The sequence below is a fragment of the Hesperophylax consimilis genome, chromosome 13 (assembly GCF_061612785.1).
Source record: "Hesperophylax consimilis isolate HC1 chromosome 13, BYU_Hcon_1.0, whole genome shotgun sequence".
Lineage (NCBI taxonomy): Eukaryota > Metazoa > Arthropoda > Insecta > Trichoptera > Limnephilidae > Hesperophylax > Hesperophylax consimilis.
In genome coordinates this window covers 32,854,462-32,872,631 of record NC_142848.1, presented here as the reverse complement: position 1 = coordinate 32,872,631, position 18,170 = coordinate 32,854,462, and the positions used below count along the sequence as shown (strand labels likewise).

Genomic DNA, 18,170 nt, shown 5'->3' with positions numbered 1-18,170 from the left:
TATTATCTATGAATATGTGAAATGTTCGGCTTCACGACCTAGGTTCACTTCTTCCTTTCCTAAAAAGATCCTTCCCACAGCATCCCCAAAGATCCCATAGGCTCCAGGGGAATTTTTATTTTCCTTCAAGGCCTCCTGTGTGGAGTTAATATTAAAAACAACATCGAAATTCCAATGTTCATTTTTCGATAGAAGAATATTTATTTTCCCGTACAAATAATTCAACTCTTTTAACCTAAAAACTACCTTAAAACATTGGAATTTCGATAAGTTTTTTTAGTTTTATTTGTACTATCATGTAGAATCAGACCCCAAAGTTAGCGCAGTAAATTTGTAAAAAAGTTATTTATCTTTTTTACTTCTAAAATCATGTAGAATCACCCCCCGAAGTAGCGCACTTTACCCCCGGACGCTGTGTATAATGTGTAATATCGCAGGACAATTACTACAACTAGCAGTGGTGTGCAGTCCATGAAAGTGTCATTTTTAAAATTGGAACTGATTTTAATAAAGCTGATAAAGTACCTACCTATTATAATATTTGTACTTTGTATAACAGAGAGTATGAAAAAAGGTAGCGGTACAATGCAGCATAATGATAGGCTCGTCATTTGGTCTGGGAGACCAGATACGGAGAGGGCTTGTCAAGGTGTTGCAGCGCTACTGTCTCCCAGAATGATTGAATGTATGTTGCAGTATGAATGTGTAAGTCCGAGAATAATGTGGATCAGATTTAAAATCGGTTTGACAAGGGTGTTTCTTGTTATTTGCTACGCCCCTGTTAATTCTGAAAGCGATGAATTGAAAGATGATTTTTGGACTGGTGTGAATGTTGTAATGAGACTAAAAAATATGAACGAAAGGATTATAATGGCAGGCGATTTGAATGGGTGGGTGGGAATTAGACGTGACGGATTTGATTCGGTCTTAGGTATGTTTGGGGATAAAAGAACGAATGACAACGGGAACAGAATGCTTGAAGTATGTTTAGAGTGGAACCTGTTTGTGTCGAATACTTTCTTCGATCATAAAGGTATCCACCAATATACGTGGGAAAGAGGAAATGAGAGGTCAATTATTGATTTTGTAGTAATTGACTCTAGGTTGAGAGCTGTTACCGAGGACACAAGAGTTTTCAGAGGGGCTGAGGTCGAAACTGACCACTTTCTTGTAGTGTCGAGAGTAAACCTCTTTCGCGGTTGGCGCTCTAAAGTGAAAACGGTACCAGCTCCGACAAGAGTCAAAATAGAAAAACTGCAAAACGATAATGTGAGAAGTAAGTATGTGAATTGTGCAGAGATAAGATTGAATGCGAAGGAAATGGATGGTCTAAGCATAGACGAAACATGGAACCACATAAAAGTGTGTCTTTGTGAATCTGCTAGGGAGGTTTGTGGAATAAGTACGCAAGGTAGGAAGAAAGGTGATGCATGGTGGGATGATGAGATTAAAGCACTGGTCTCAGAAAAGAAGAAAGCATGGTTGTGTCTGATTGCGGCTGGCAGTGCTTCCAGCGAAGAGAAGTATCGAGCGAAAGAAGTATATAAGGAATGTAAGAAAAAAGTAAGAGTTGGAGTGAAAGAACGAAAGAAACGCCTGGAAGAGGAAGAAGGAATGAAAATGACAAACCATTTCCAAGAAAACATTAAGTTGTTTTGGAAAGAAGTCAAAAGGTCCCGGAGTGGCCCAGAAAACGGAAGCATGAAAGTGATAAAATCAAAAGATGGAAAAATGTTGACGAATGAGGAAAAAATAAAAGAGAGATGGATGAATTATTTCGAGGAAGTCTTCGAAAGCGAAGTGAATGACAGTGATTCCAGTGGCGAATCAGATATGAATGACGATGGAGTGAATGTTACCGAAATTAGCATGGATGAGATAGAAAGCTCGATTAAATGTATGAAGAATGGTAAGGCTGTTGGGTTTGACAATATTGCTGCTGAATATTTTAAAGGAGGTAGCCGTGTAATTCTCACATGGTTGTGCAATCTTTTTAACCAATGTTTAAAGGAAGGTTACACGCCTTTAGATTGGAGAAGGGCTGTGATCATGCCATTATACAAAGGTAAAGGGTCACGTATGGAATGTGGGAATCATAGGGCTATTAGCCTGCTTAGTTCAGTTGGCAAGCTGTATGGTAGAATTTTGATTGAAAGAGTAAGAAAGGAAACAAAGGATAAAATATGGGATGTGCAAGGTGCTTTCATGAGTGGAAGGGGGTGCATGGACCAGATCTTCTCATTGCGTATGCTCACTGAGAAGTTTCTGGCAAAAAACCAGAAACTTTTCTGTGCCTTTGTAGATTTACAAAAAGCATACGACCGAGTCGACAGGAAAAAGCTATGGAAGGTGTTGTCCAAGTATGGAGTGAATACGAATCTGATTCAGGCAATTGCGTCTCTGTATGAGGGAAGCGTTGCATGTGTTAGGGTAAACGGTGGTTTTACGGGGTGGTTTGATATCACAAAAGGTGTTAAACAAGGCTGCGTAATGTCACCGTGGTTATTCAATCTATACATGGATAATTGTATGCAAGAATTGAAAGAAGTGGGATTGGGCGCGAATTTGAATAATTTTAAAGTATGTTGCCTGTTGTATGCTGATGATGCGGTGCTGATTGCTAATAGTATAGATGATCTACAGTCTCTCGTGTCTAGGATGAACGAAGTATGCATGAAGAATGAGTTAATGATGAATGTAAGTAAGTCTAAAGTAATGGTGTTTGAAAGAGAGAGTACGAAAACAGTGTGCAATATAATTGTGAATGGGGAATACTTGGAGCAGGTGGATGAGTTTGTGTATTTAGGAAGTATGTTTACGAGAGATGGGAAGGCTGACAGAGATATCGAAAGAAGGGTAAATGCAGGTAATTCCGTTAATGGAGGACTAAACGCCGTAGGCGCTAACAAAAAATTGTCCAAAGAAGCGAAGTTAGCAGTCCACAACGGAGTGCTGGTACCTACCTTGATGTATGGAAGTGAGGCATGGAACTGGCAAAGAAAGGATGAAAGTAGATTAAATGCTGTTGAAATGAGATCCCTGAGGCGTATGTGTGGTAAAACCATGTTTGATCGTGTGAGGAATGTGGAGATCCGCAAAGAGTGCAAGGCTGATGTAAGCGTAATGAGTAAGATTAAGAAAGGGACGCTTAGATGGTTTGGGCATGTAGAGCGAATGAGCGAAGATAGGAGTGTAAGGAGGATATATGATGCAAATGTGAATGGTAGCAGAAGTCGGGGACGCCCGAGGAAGACATGGCACGATCAAGTGAATCAGATACTCGAGTCGGGCCATGTCAAGAGTCAGAATAATAGAAGAGTATGTATGAGACGATGTATGAATGTGAATGAGGCAAGGAGTGTGTGCCAAGACCGAGTTGTTTGGCGGTCCGTCCTCTCTGCCTACCCCTGCGGGGAAACGGCGTGATGGTTAGTTAGTTAGTTAGTTAGTAACAGAAAATGATTTTTATTGTCATTTTCAAAATTGGAATTATTAATAATATCTTGCAATTTGGCTAGTGTAAATTTAAACCTGAATTATTTTAGAAAATTATGTATTGCTTACTTGAAGTGCAATTTGTCGTGCAGCGATGAAGCCCGGCTGCATATTTCCTATAATTTTTTTCGCCGGGAGCGGTAGAGCAACATCGGCAAGTTGCAGCGCCGCCTGCAGCACCACAAAGTCATTGTACCTTCGGGAGACACACCAGGTGTTGTCTTTGGAGCAGCCTCTCTGCACCCTGATAGAATATTCCTACAAAATAATGAATAGTCAACTTTATATAACGACATTTAGTGAATCAATCAACTCGATACGAGTAATATCAAATGAAATAATATGTTTCTCACATAGACCCGTCATAGTGTCACAATATTTTTATTTATTTATTTTATTCATTTTAGTACTTTTACGTAAGCATGTGTGGTATAATTTTGACATGATGAATAATTTAGAACATAGAAAGAAATAATAAAAATAAAATAAATACATGAAATAAAAACACAAGAAACAAAATTTAAAAAATATAGTGATCAAATAGATTTATAAAGAGACAACCAAAGGTTCAAGTATAGATTTTTAATATGATCCACAAAATTCGCCAAGTTAACATTAAACATGTCAATATCAATTTTTCGAAGAAAACTTCTTGTGAAAGGTTTTCACTTTGTGATGGCATTATTTATTTTAATAAAAAGACAAAGATTGATTTTTATCCGAAAAAACATGATTTTTGTATAGTGAGGTGCAATAAATAAATAAATATAGGTATAAAAAAACATGCATATTCGAATGCAAGGTTCTGTCAAAATTTCAAAGAAATCAGTGAAGAACTTTTAGGATGGGTTGTTTCGGAGAATTTGAACAATTCATCAAATTTCAACGTTCATTTCCGGGTTCTGTGAAAGACTTATTCAAGTTCTGTTATTATATCATTGTAGGCTAGTTGCTTGACAAAACTGAAATAAAAACAGAACTTGGAAAAATCTTTCACAGAACTTGAAAATGAACATTGAAATTTGATGAATTGTTCAAATTCTCCGAAACAACCCGTCCTTAGAGATTTAAGATTTTGAACAAAGCAACATTTACATTTTTATTTGTATAAATAGATAAATAGAAGATAAAGTTGAAATGAAGAGTTGTTTAAATAATTTGTGCATATTAATTAAAAAGTAAGCAGAGTAAGGAAACTTTACCCAAATACTCATCTATACCAGTGAATTCATTAATCAAAAATGTTTGGGCAATTTTGTAAGCAAGCACTTAAGGCAGTATTAGACGGTTCACTCGGGTGAATGTTCACTCGAGTAAACATTAATTTATTATTTCATTCCGGGTTCACACGGCACATGCAGAATGATATAGAAATGAACATTCATCCGCCCTTTCCCACTATGATGCCGTCGAATGAAGTCCTGCACCTTGGTATACCTGCACGAATAAAACTGCAAATTGTACTGAGAGAAATGAAAGAGTGTTCATTCCGCGTTCAGAGGTTTCATTTTTCTTTCATTCGACAGCGGGTGAAAGATGCCGAGTGCCGAAATCCAACATTGACTGATCGGTTCACTAATGAATTCATTCGGCACTTTTCTTTCATTTTATGTTCAGACTTTTCACTTCGAATGAACGAGGCAAAATGAACGAAAAGTGAACCGTCTGACTCCTGCTTTACTGTGCCTTGTCTGTTGCATTATAGTTTCCTTGCTTTTTTTAAATGTGAATTCCTCACAAGAGCCCAGACTGCCACTGGATATGTTGTTTGGCTGGATGGAGTGGGGAGGGGAAGGAGGTAGGGAAGAAGAAGTGTGATTAGTACCATCCATTCTAATTGGATTCGATTCTGAATGGTGATCTTTCACCAAAGCAATACTTAGGACGGGTTGTTTCACAAAAATTTAACAATTCATCAAATTTGAAAATTAAACTTCAAGTTCTGTTATTATTATTATCTGAAGCAACCGGCCCATGATATAATAATAATAGAACTGGAATACAACTTTCACGGAACTGTAATTTTGACATTGAAATTTGATGAATTGTCCAAATTCTGCGAAACAACCCGTCCTTAGCGAATCTTCCACCAACAAAGCCTCACAACGTGTCTAAAATGTATAATGTAACTAAATGTTATATCACCTAATTCAAGTGAAACACATTCTAATAAGAATAATACTTCAATGATTTAAAGCAGTCTCGTGATATACTTACGGTATGTTTGTCAATATTGTGCGCATTTTCTATCGCACAAGTCAGCTTCTCGGTGTCATCTAAACTGATTTTATTGGTGATCTGTTTCTCGAAGATAGCCATGAGCCCGAAGAATTAAATTGCCAATCTGTTTTCATTTCAATGGCTCGGGATCGGATGTTACAATGAGTATATAGCTTTCTTGTGTGTCACTTGTTATTATACTTATTTCGGGAACTTATTTTGACATTGACAGCATAGTGACAGCTAAACCTACACCATAGACAAAGAGGAACATAAATAAACCACTTACAAGAGGAGTAACTATATTTTTTAATATTATTTTTGGCGTATGGTATGCCGTGTCACATAAATAAAGTAGTGTTTTCCTGTGGTTTTCCTCAACTCGGGACGTACGTCAATATTTACAAAAATAATTATTAATTATAATGGCTAACGAATAACGACATATCAATCCGTTTAGAAGCGATCGATCATTTTGTAAGAATCGAAATTATAAATAAAAGGGTTAACTCCACTGCAGTACCTACATTAATATTCCACCAACAATGCAATGGTAATTTTAATTTTTGGTCAGAGAAAGAGATCTTCATAATTTAAATAATAACAAAAGTAAACCCAGCTATTCTTTTGCAATATTTGACAAATGAAATAAATAATTTTTTCAACAATAGATCAGTGGTTAGAGCAGTTCCGATTGTTTCCGGTCATGAGTCTTGAATTATCAAGATCTCTTTTCTGAAGCGTTGTTCTAATACATACAACTTTCTGATTACTATTTAAGAAAAATATATATACCTACTCCATATCACGAAAATTAGACTTATCAAAATTAGCTCTGTTTCTTTTTATACATTGCAATTCTAATTCTTAACTCTGCCGATTTTATTCGCTACAAGTTATAGAACAGTAGGAACCTTAGATCTCATATATTCTTTGGTCAATAATATTTATTTTATGTCAATCTAAAATATTGATTGTCTTCTCTCCTACAAATATTTTTTTGAATTTTGAAACAACTATAAACTAGATAATATAATAATTTCAAATAAATCAATAACTTGGTAAACACCACTTTTATTTTTTTATAAATGCCGACCGGCTTTCGCTACAACCATAGCTTCTTAATGACTATAGTACTGAACATAAATAAACCACTCACTAATAATACTGAAGAAGCTACGGTAATAAAAATAAAAGTAATGTTTACTAAGTAATTGATTTACTTAAAATTATTATGTCACATCACAAAGTATGAGCTTCATATGAGCAAAGATAACAAATAATTAAGCTTCTTCTTATAAAATCACTTTCATTTAAGACATATTTATGTACATTAGCATTATTAAGGCGTCATTAATTAATTAGCTATAGCAACCTAATCAACGAATGCTTTATGTTGTAATGTCATTGATTTTTCTATTTTTTTGTACCAGTTATCCAAAAGCAGTATTTAAATTTTCCGCGGACTTTAATCTTAAACCCCCAAATCCAACGTGCTGGTTTTACATTTCGAAATGCTTGACGTTTAACATTTTTCTTCTTCAAAAAAGAGATAAAAAGAATTTATTCATTTATTTTTAATTTAATTGAATTACGAACATTCCAATATATGACGTAAATAAATTAAATTAACCATAAACCCCCCTCCACAGGAAGTACTACGTTCGCCATTTGGATTTGACTTTTGTTCACTTCCTTCTGCGGCTCAAGAGGCCGTCGGTCGAAATTTACTTGTCTTCGCAGAATTGCATAGGTGAAAAATGGCTCTGATATCCGCACGTCTGGCCGCCTCTGTGGCGAGGCGTATGCCTTCTGCCTCTTCCCAGGTACAAATTATTCTAGCATCGTAGTCATTCATTCCTTTGCTTAAATCAGTGTTTTGGCCGAATTTCGGTATGTGTCTTTCTGCCACTTTTTTACACATCGACTGTCCGCCTTAAAAAGTTATCGTAATCATATTTTCGTTCTTTCAATTGTGCAATTATGTAACATCTCAACCAGTGTATTCCAGTGTAATTCTGTGCGCAAATTTGTGATTCCGCAAAACTAGTGATTCGTAGGTGTTACCTAATTTTCGTCCGGCTAAAATCCATTTTTCGTTATGTAACTTCAACACCGGAGTATTATCGATAATCATGTGGTTCGAGGTTCATAAAGTTGTCAACTTCATGAATTAAATCCTGAAAGATCGATGAGTGCTTATGAATAGAATAATAATTTGCATTGATAGTACAATTATTTTTTTTATGTAAGTAATTCAAATGACGAATCTGACAGCGGTTAAGGGGTTATATTATGCTAATTACCAGTGTGTATCAAATATGAATTAGATTTATTGATGCATATTTTAATGAGTGATGTTTTGCGTTTTCCAGATCAGCAAGGTTGCTATCCCAGCTGTGTCTGTAGCTTCCAGGAAGCTTCACCTATCATGCACCCAGAGGGGAGCCGAGATCTCATCCATCTTGGAGGAGAGAATCATGGGAGTTGCCCCCAAGGTAACTAAAAATACAGCTCTCAAATTTTAACGCATTTTGTCCGTATTTGACGGAGACCCAAATCCACATCTTTTGAAAGATAATGACAGCAAATTCTATAACCAGAAATTATATTTTTTCTCAATTTCTCAGATTCTTTTGTTTATGTAACTTTTCTGTCTAGTTTCTGACTAGATTAGATTTTACATAGATTACAGGTATTCATCCAGAAACAATATTAGATAACTCTATTGTTTCTTAACTGATCTTTTCTTTTCTAAATCAAAACAGCAAATTGAAGGATACAGACGCATGGCGAAGTTTTTACATTTTAGTGACATTTAATTTTGGCTGTTTTTTCTACTCTAGATGTGAATCTTCTGCAAGGGTTTCAAAAAGAGACTACTTTGTAGAATTCTAATATTTTCATTTAAAAAATAATTTATGTGCTTTGAAAAATAATAAAACTAACCGCAATGTGATTTTTCAGTCCGATTTGGAGGAGACTGGTCGCGTGTTGAGCATTGGAGACGGTATTGCTCGTGTGTACGGCCTGAAGAACATCCAGGCTGATGAGATGGTGGAGTTCTCATCCGGTCTCAAGGTAACCACCCTTTCCTTTACCGCATCTCTTTTTAGGCACGTTATTGTGATATAGTTTATGCAAACCAGAAGTATTAGAAGTGTGCCTATTCCCCTCGTTATGACACATAGATTGGAGCGAACTTATCTCACTCGCTCTGGTTTGTGCCAAGGCTGAAATGAGAGGGACGGGTACATTTGGGAACATATCCTTAGTTAAGGATAAATAAAGAGCGGGAATCCGCCTCCTGCATATAACAAATACATAAAAAAGTAAATGTACAGAAAAGTGGGTCACGGTTAATACGAACTTAAAAAACACTTTGTTTCAGTTAGATAATAATGAGAAGTAAGTATTTCAGTTTCCGGAAATGGATAATGCATTTTAATAGTTATTTCATTAAAATTAATATTGATCATTCACTCGGCCGCCATTGTTATTTTTGTGAAAGTTTTAAGGTTAGTTTTTTTTCTCTTATTTTACCCAAAATATATCTATAATCCTAAAATAGATCGTAGTTTGTTTAATAAAAAAAAATTTGCCTAAAAAACCATCTTAATGGTTAGTAAGTCAAAACATGGGATGAAAAAAAAGAAATCAAACTATAAGTTTTTTTTTTAATAAAATATCTATATAAATGCATTCTTTTCCATTTTTGGTTACTGAACTGGTTGTTTCTCATTGTTATTTAATTTTTAAAACATTTTTTCAAAATAAAATGTGTCTATTAACCACGTCTTACCTTTCTGTATATTTACCTTAAAAAGTTCTGTTGTTCTGTCCCTTGGAATACATTGCAAGTTTTGTTGTATACTGATTCTTGCGTAACTTATGAGGTTTGCGTGAATATAGTTGGTTTCTATTTTACAAATATAACTGTACATTATATTAAAAAATGTTGGTTTGAAGCAGAAACCAGTTCGGTCCAACAATAAAAAGTGGAGATTGATACTTGTTGTAAAAATATTTCACTGTCGTAATTTTTATATATCTAATGAGAACATAAAATACACCACTGTTCACTCTCATAACTTCACGGGGTGATTATTTTTGATTATATAATTTTAAAGTTCTTCTAAGCCAGATTCTCAGCCCTTATTGGCTTTTGATCAATTTGTGATCAGCTGAAAAGCATAACAACATGACTGTTATATTTGACGGCTGCTCACAAATTGATCAAAAGCTGGAATGAGCCGAGAATCTGCATATAATGGGGACCATTCAAAACTCACTTCTAAATGGTGCTCATCGTTGATTGGGCGGTTAAAAAATGGAGTTTCATACACCCCAATCTAACAGTTTAAATGACTCGGTGTGGTATTAATTGTGTATAGATATTAATGAATGTATTGTTTCCAGGGAATGGCCTTGAATTTGGAGCCCGACAACGTGGGAGTGGTAGTGTTTGGTAACGACAAGCTGATCAAGGAGGGAGACATCGTAAAGCGTACCGGCGCCATCGTGGACGTGCCTGTGGGCGAGGAGCTGCTGGGCCGTGTGGTGGATGCCCTCGGCAACGCCATCGACGGCAAGGGGGCCATCCAGTCCAAGCTCCGCTTCCGTGTGGGCACCAAGGCCCCCGGCATCATCCCGCGTGTCTCTGTCAGGGAGCCCATGCAGACCGGTTAGTTCCTAACCCACACATTCTTATAAACCAGTACCAGAGATCAAACTTTTCGTTTATTATTGATAATTGTGCAACCACATTGGAATAAAAATGTATTATATTCATTCATTTGACTGCCTTAAGTTCATTAACTATTTATGGATAAAACTACATTTCATTGGTTCATGGGGGAGGTTTGTTCAGGTCTTGGTGGCGAATCCGTCTGCCCACCACTTGGTAGCGGGCTGGATCGAGAAAGGCCGGTTGAGGGAAACCCTTTAACACACTGATGCTGATCCTCGACAATCAGTACATACTATAATTGTTTCAGTTCTATATTTTTTTAAGAACATCAAAGTGTGACTTGACAAAGATCTGGAAAATATGCGGATAACCTATTGTTTGTCACATTTGTTTTATGAAACTATTGAAATGTGAATATTTAGTTTTTTTCCCGTATTCGGTCCTCAGTACAGGGGCAAAAGTACTGTTGAATCTGAAAAATTGCAGTTTATGATAATTGTCACACAACGCAACTTCTGATACGCCTGAAAGAGTGAAAAAATGTCGATTCATTGACGGGCACATTCTACTGCAGGCGGTAAAGGGTAGAAGTGCTTCTAAGATATTACAATGATGAGCACTTCTACCCTTTACCGCCTGCAGTAGGATGTGCTGCAGGCGGTTAAGGGTAGAAGTGCTTCTAAGATATTACAATGATGAGCACTTCTACCCTTTACCGCCTGCAGTAGGATGTGCTGCAGGCGGTAAAGGGTAGAAGTGCTTCTAAGATATTACAATGATGAGCTACCGGAAAAACTAACATGAAATATGCAAGGTTTTTCCTATCCTTTTAAATTCCACCATAAAATAATATTTCAAACCAATTTCTATCAGATTTTCCAATCTCATTTCAACAGATACAATCTAATATCTTAGTTATTGTAAGTAGGAATCTGTCCTATTTTCGTCAGAGAACTCTTGGGGTAACATTTGAGATCGGCTATCTATGGTATTCGTTCTGATGTATTTAGTACTGACTAATGTTGATTGTAATTTAATTTCCAGGAATCAAGGCTGTGGACTCTCTGGTGCCCATCGGCCGTGGCCAGCGAGAGCTGATCATCGGTGACAGGCAGACTGGAAAGACCGCCCTGGCTATCGATACCATCATCAACCAGAAGCGTTTCAACGACGCCGATGACGAGAAGAAGAAGCTGTACTGCATCTACGTTGCCATCGGCCAGAAGAGGTCCACCGTGGCCCAGATTGTCAAGAGATTGACAGACTCTGGCGCCATGGGCTACACCATCATCGTGTCTGCCACCGCCTCCGATGCTGCTCCTCTGCAGTACCTGGCGCCCTACTCCGGCTGCGCCATGGGAGAGTTCTTCCGCGACAACGGCAAGCACGCCCTCATCATCTACGACGATCTGTCCAAGCAGGCTGTGGCCTATCGCCAGATGTCCCTGCTGCTGCGTCGCCCCCCCGGTCGTGAGGCCTACCCCGGAGACGTGTTCTACCTACATTCCCGTCTGCTCGAACGTGCGGCTAAGATGTAAGACATATCTCCATATCTGGCTGCTGAGGCCTCCATTGTAGCCGCTCTTTGTGATGCATGTGAGGTTTATGTGAAAGAAAGGTTATGACAGAGCTACCAGTGGTTTGCCTTTAGTCCACACTCTGTTTTGTTGGGGTAGCTGCCCCCAAGTATGTGATTGATAGAGAAAATTCTAATGTGTAACCTAAACTTCTTGAATGTGTACTCTTCATATGTGGGGAGAGACCGCCTATAAGGGTTTTCTGTATTATATGTTTCAATTTCATATTTCGCTTTGATTTATTCATTGCCAATTCATCCATCTTGAAAGTTTGAAACAAGTTTTTTTCAAACCACCAATTGAAAGATTTAAAGATAAATAATCTATATAAATATCTTTCCACAGTGAACAATCTAGTATTAGAAATAACACATTCAATAATTGACAGTACCATTTGTTAAAAATTGAAGCACCGTGACTTTCAACCAATTCAAATATTGACTATAATAAATTGTTTGTTTGCAGGTCCGAAGTCCAGGGAGGTGGCTCCCTGACCGCTCTCCCCGTCATTGAGACCCAGGCCGGAGACGTGTCCGCCTACATCCCAACCAACGTCATCTCCATCACCGACGGCCAGATCTTCTTGGAGACTGAGCTCTTCTACAAGGGTATCCGGCCCGCCATCAATGTGGGTCTGTCCGTATCCCGTGTGGGCTCCGCTGCCCAGACCAAGGCCATGAAGCAGGTGGCCGGGTCCATGAAGCTGGAGTTGGCCCAGTACCGTGAGGTCGCTGCCTTCGCCCAGTTCGGTTCCGACTTGGATGCCGCCACCCAGCAGCTGCTCAACCGTGGTGTTCGCCTCACCGAGCTCTTGAAGCAGGGACAGTATGTGCCCATGGCTATTGAGGAGCAGGTCGCCATCATCTACTGCGGAGTCAGGGGACATCTGGACAAGCTTGACCCCTCCAAGATCACCGCCTTCGAGAAGGAATTCACCGCCCACATCAAGACCAGCGAGACCGCTCTTCTGGCCGCCATCGCCAAGGAGGGACAGATCTCCCCCGAATCCGATGCCAAGCTGAAGAAGCTGGTCGTCGAGTTCGTCGCTAACTTCGCCGGTTAAGCAATGCTGTAGAATATTGAATAAGAGTAGGACTATCAAGGGAACACCAGCTCACTCAACGCAGGAAGCCAGTGGCGCTGTGGGGACGTCAGAATTATGTAATATATTATGCGAGACTTAGACAAGTCTATCTTTAAATTCGCCATCTTTTGTTATGTACCAGTTGAGTATACTTTGGATATGATTATTTAATTATTAAATACTTATATACACACAACCACATGTGATTTTTATTCATGAATTGATGTAAATACCTGTCGCATGAGGAATCTTGTGCCGGTCGTAATAATAATACAGACTTGTCAAAACACTTTGGGTGTTTCATTTTGTAGATACGTCCCTTAGCCATATTCAGACGAGGCAGATTTGTTTACACCTAATTCTATATTGCAGAATAATGTTCATGAGACTGATTCATGGAATTGGCAGAGAAAGAACAAAAGTAGATTATGCTGAAGAGATAAGATTGCTGGGGTTTATGCACGTTAAAACTAATAAACAAGATTAAGAAAGATGCGCTTAAATGGTTAGAACATCAATTTGGGAGGTGGGTATGGGTACTGTTGTCCCGGAAACCATTTATTGGATAACCGGCGCCTCCTGCCATAAGTCGCCCTAAGTGGTTTGGTGACTCAGCAAGGGTGCCCGGGTTCATGGGGTGAGGTTTGTTTAGGTCTTGGCGGCGGATGCGTTTTCCCATCTACTGTGTGGCTATTGGTTGATGGAGATCTTTTGACCTGTCCAGCTGCACAAATTTATTACATACGTCCGTTACTCCTGGACACATTCCTACCCACCCCTCATAACTTTTTCCTTCCCAGAACTTCCTTTCCCAAAAAGACCCTCCACACCGCTTCCCCAAAGATGACGTAGGCCCTGAGAGAATTTCTTTTCCTCAAGGCCTCCTGTATGGAGTAAAAAAAAGAGGACTAACAGTATTGGGAGAATAATATATAGAAGAAATTGTTGTCTCGGGAAGCCATGGTATGATCGAGTGAATGAAATACTTAAGTTAGGATGGGAAAAAAAGAGGATATGTAGTGCACGACACATGACAAAGTCATTGGCTGTTTTGTGGTATATAATTAATTACTGCCATCTGTTGACAATATTTGCAAACTAGGTGATTTGCAAGGTAGAGCACATTTCTTTCAAGTGATGTCTGGGATTTTGTGGTCTGTACCAGCAACACCTCCTAGGTCTCGGGGGTAACGGTACAAATGCATTGGGTACCGGATGTTCCGTAGAAATATTTTAGGTGTAGCACTGTTGCGCCTGGATTGAACACTCAAAAATTACCTTTACCTGACAATTCTCACCATTTCTTCATTGGGTTTATAAATTCGCCACACACAAACATAAGCATAGATGTTACTTCTTGACTTACAAATATTATTTTGGGAAGCATTGTTTTAGCGGGAGGCAATCTAGGATAATCATAACAAATCATTATTGACATTTTGACAACAGTGTCTTGGGATTCGTTCATTGGACGTTGACAGTATAGTTTATAATATATATTTTTATCTTACATTTTCGCATCAATATTATCCTTCAGTAATTTATAGTTCTACAATATGCAAAATACTTTTGGCCAAATGATTTCAGTGTCAAATTTATTTCAATTGGTTTCGTGAAACACAAGTTGCAGGATCAATTAGTCTGAAATGTATCAAAACATTTTTACGGAACTCAATGACTCAAGAAAGGCGCACGTCATTTGGAATGATTTCAATAGAGAATGAACTTATTAATGAAACATTCGATTTTATAATACAATAATTGAAAACTACATTTGATGAATAGGCGAATAGATTTTCTGTTTGTTCTGCAGAAAGTTAATTTTATGGTACCTAATAGCTAAAAGTTTTTACCTTTGTTAGGTACTGTTAGTTTTTTTTTAAATGAATAGGTAAATATATATATATATATATAATGTGCCCCACTCAAATTCAGATCCATCCATGCGCCACTGGTTGATGTTGCAATGGAGATTATAAAAGTTTCCAATAAAATTCTTCTAGTTAAACTGTGTAACTTCGTTATTGATGGAAAACTGACTGGTTCGCTAGCTATCTAACTTCTAGAGTTCTACTAGTAAAAATCAATTTGTTCCTTTCCAACCAATTTATAACAACCAGTTGTGTACCACAAGAGTCTCATTTGGGTCCAATTTTGTTTTTATTGTTTATAAACAATATTGTTATTATATTTGATAATGATATAAATTTATTACTTTTTGCAGATAATTTAAAAATTAAAAGCACTAAAGATTGCAGTCTACAAAATTACTTAAAGAGTATAATCAATTGGTGTACTCTCAAATTTTATCTTAACATTAAGTGTCATTTAATAAGATTTTACAAAATAACTCAATTATTTATTCATATCTTCGTGGCAAGCGTCAACCGTTTTTTTAGTATTTTCAAGGGAAATGAGGCAAAATCCCTATGAAATTATTTTAAAATCAATCAATCAACATTTTAAATAAACTTATCAACCATTTATTAGAACTTTATAATATGTGATTTGAGTGCAGTGTGTTAAAAGTTAATATTCGGATATTTTTCTCAAAATATACGACATTCGAAATGAACGTCGATCGGTAAATGCACCCCAGATGTTTTCAACGGAATTCTCGGAAACTCTGAAGGGCCTAGCAAGTGTTGGTAAGCTAAGCCTAGGGTAATTTACTAACCCGACCGTCGTCTTTTATTGCGGGCAGAATGCACTGCTTCAATAATCACCAGGATGGACTCGCCGAACGTCTATGTGAGGTGTCAGCGCTTTATTAGCAGCAGACACATACCTGGACGGATGACGAACCTCGTGCTGGCACTATTGGTGGACGCGGTGGACTCTCTCGCTGCAGCAGCTGGTCCAGTTTCTTCACCACCTAGGATCTTAGTGTCACCTGTTCCTGTTCTTCATTTTACTTGACTTAACTTCAATTTATTTTTGTAATATTTATATTTTTTGTAATACCTGCATCAACTGTAAAGCGCCCCTGAGGGGGCGAAATCTCACAAAAGCGGCGCTATACAAACTGTCCAATAAATAAATATGAACTCAATAACTCAACCATTACTGTTGAAGAAATTAAAGACCTGGGCATAATTTTTAACTCTAAATCAAACTTTATATCCCATAAAAATGCAATAATAAGGGAATGAAAATGCTTGGCTTCATTCTTAGAAATTCCAGAGGCTTTAGCAATAATTCAACCCTAAAATTTTGTAAGCATCTTTAGTTCAAAGTCATGTCAAATATATCTCCTCATTGGGTCACCCCATTTTAAAATACATTCAGATTCAATCGAAAAAATTCAACATAAATTCCTAAGACCACAGACATAGGAATTAATAGACGAGAAGATAATGGCGAGGGGTAAAATCAACTGTTGAAGAACGAAGGGGGTGAAGCTGACTGTGATTCGTCAATAAATCAATCTGACAGTAAATAGGCATCTCGCATTATAATATCACCATTTACTTCTTAAAAGTAAAATCTGCTTTTGAATGAATAGACATTTTTACATGGGAGCGCAAATTACTCGCCACGTTATGAACAAATTTGCGAAGTCCAAATTCGGCAAAAATTTCTTCTATTTTCAGAGTCGAATATTTCGTTTAAGTATTTAGTTAAGACACTTTTATAAATGTTCATAATTTACTTCCCAGCAACCAACCAGCTTTGTGTTTCGCGTCCAGACGTTTCTCGATGTGATAGTATATGTTTCTAAAACTGATCTATATTATACGATGTGAATATGCTTAAAATAAAGTAAAATAATGCTTATATATGGAATGTAATACGACAATTGGGTTTATTCTCTTTTTCACATCTATTTTTACAAGTTTTCATAGTACAAGTCAACATTTTGCCGTGTTATTTCGTAAAATGAACCGATGATGCCTCGACCATAGTTCGCACAAGAATGATGACGTCACGTTTTCAAATTTCACTTGAGGCCATATGCGAGCCCAGCCGGTTCGAATGGAACCGGTATGGGGAGTGGGGATAATACGCTTTTAATCACTTAGGGCAGGTCTACTAATATTCATATGTCTATGCCTAAGACACATTAATTTTAAACTCGGTATTCTCATCGAAAGCATAAACTATAATTACTTGACGATTTATTATTAAATCTCTCAGATCGAAGAATTATATCAGACTTAATATTTATATTCAAAATGGTATTGTAGACAGCCTTAATTTAATTAACCTCATTGAATTTTATATACCTACTCCTGCAAAATCCTGTTTATATGTAACAATTCCAAGACTTCATTCAATTCATTTCAAACACTCGCTTGAACGTAGATTACATGAAGTTGGTACAATAGGTACAGATGTTGTGGATCTGTTTAACTGCACAGAAGGTAGGTACAAGAAGGCTATACCATAATATTTCAATCAATATTAATTAAACATATTAATTAAGTTTACTTATACTTGTTTATTATATTTCTTTCTAGAGCTTGTACTAATTTTATACTTTCTGTCGTTATTTTCCGATTAAATGCCACAGTTAATTGTTATTTTTGTTTAAATTATTCCTAGTGTTTGATGATGCTTGTATACTGTGACATGCAATTATTGTGTACGGTATATTTATACCGTGGATATTAAATAAACATGCTCCACCAGTTTATTGGCAGGTTGTCCAAAGAGTTGTGTCCGATCTCAGACAGCGCAGGTTCAATCCCCATTACTGCGCAAACAATTTCAACATTTATGGAAGAAAAAAACATTCAGTTTATTTGTATCTCTATTACTTTTTGCGTAATCTTTGTCCTTCTCCAATTCTCGGTTTCGTAATAATTGCCAAAGGCTTTTGTAATATTTCTATCTACTAGAGTCAAAGAGTATAACCCACCTACTTGGTCATCACATTATGAGATTCACTCAGATTCTATTAAAGAATACATTTTAACACATTCTTTGCGGGAAACGAGAAAACTCATCATATGCTTTTTTACAGTAAGACGCGGGAGACGAGTTTACTCGTTTTGTTGCGCAAAGCGGTAAGGAGCGGGAAACTTGTAAACAAGGGGTTCTAAATGGGTGCGGGGTCATGTGTTTTCCATTGTCGGCGGTACCCGATCTATCTACCTGTGAA

The 18,170-nt window shown here is 37.3% G+C and overlaps 2 protein-coding genes across 3 annotated transcripts in view; one reads left to right on the top strand and one right to left on the bottom strand.

Annotated features, from left to right (window-relative positions):
- The window catches only part of LOC149418835 (PX domain-containing protein kinase-like protein), a 29,665-nt gene extending 23,701 nt beyond the window's left edge, over positions 1-5,964 (bottom strand). For both annotated transcript variants that reach the window (XM_089639029.1, XM_089639030.1), the window contains exons 1-2: positions 5,713-5,964; positions 3,565-3,753 (exon numbers count right to left, since the gene is read on the bottom strand). In XM_089639029.1, the coding sequence (XP_089495155.1) occupies positions 3,565-3,753; positions 5,713-5,814 (291 nt within the window). In that variant the 5' untranslated portion in view covers positions 5,815-5,964. The remainder of the gene's footprint in view (positions 1-3,564; positions 3,754-5,712) is intronic.
- A 1,438-nt stretch (positions 5,965-7,402) lies between these two features.
- On the top strand, positions 7,403-13,265 carry blw (ATP synthase subunit alpha blw, mitochondrial). Its single transcript, XM_089638684.1, has 6 exons — positions 7,403-7,541; positions 8,091-8,213; positions 8,683-8,796; positions 10,135-10,399; positions 11,450-11,939; positions 12,448-13,265. The coding sequence occupies exons 1-6, from the start codon at positions 7,476-7,478 to the stop codon at positions 13,043-13,045; spliced, it is 1,656 nt and encodes a 551-aa protein (XP_089494810.1). The 5' UTR covers positions 7,403-7,475; the 3' UTR covers positions 13,046-13,265.
- Positions 13,266-18,170: the final 4,905 nt, after the last annotated feature.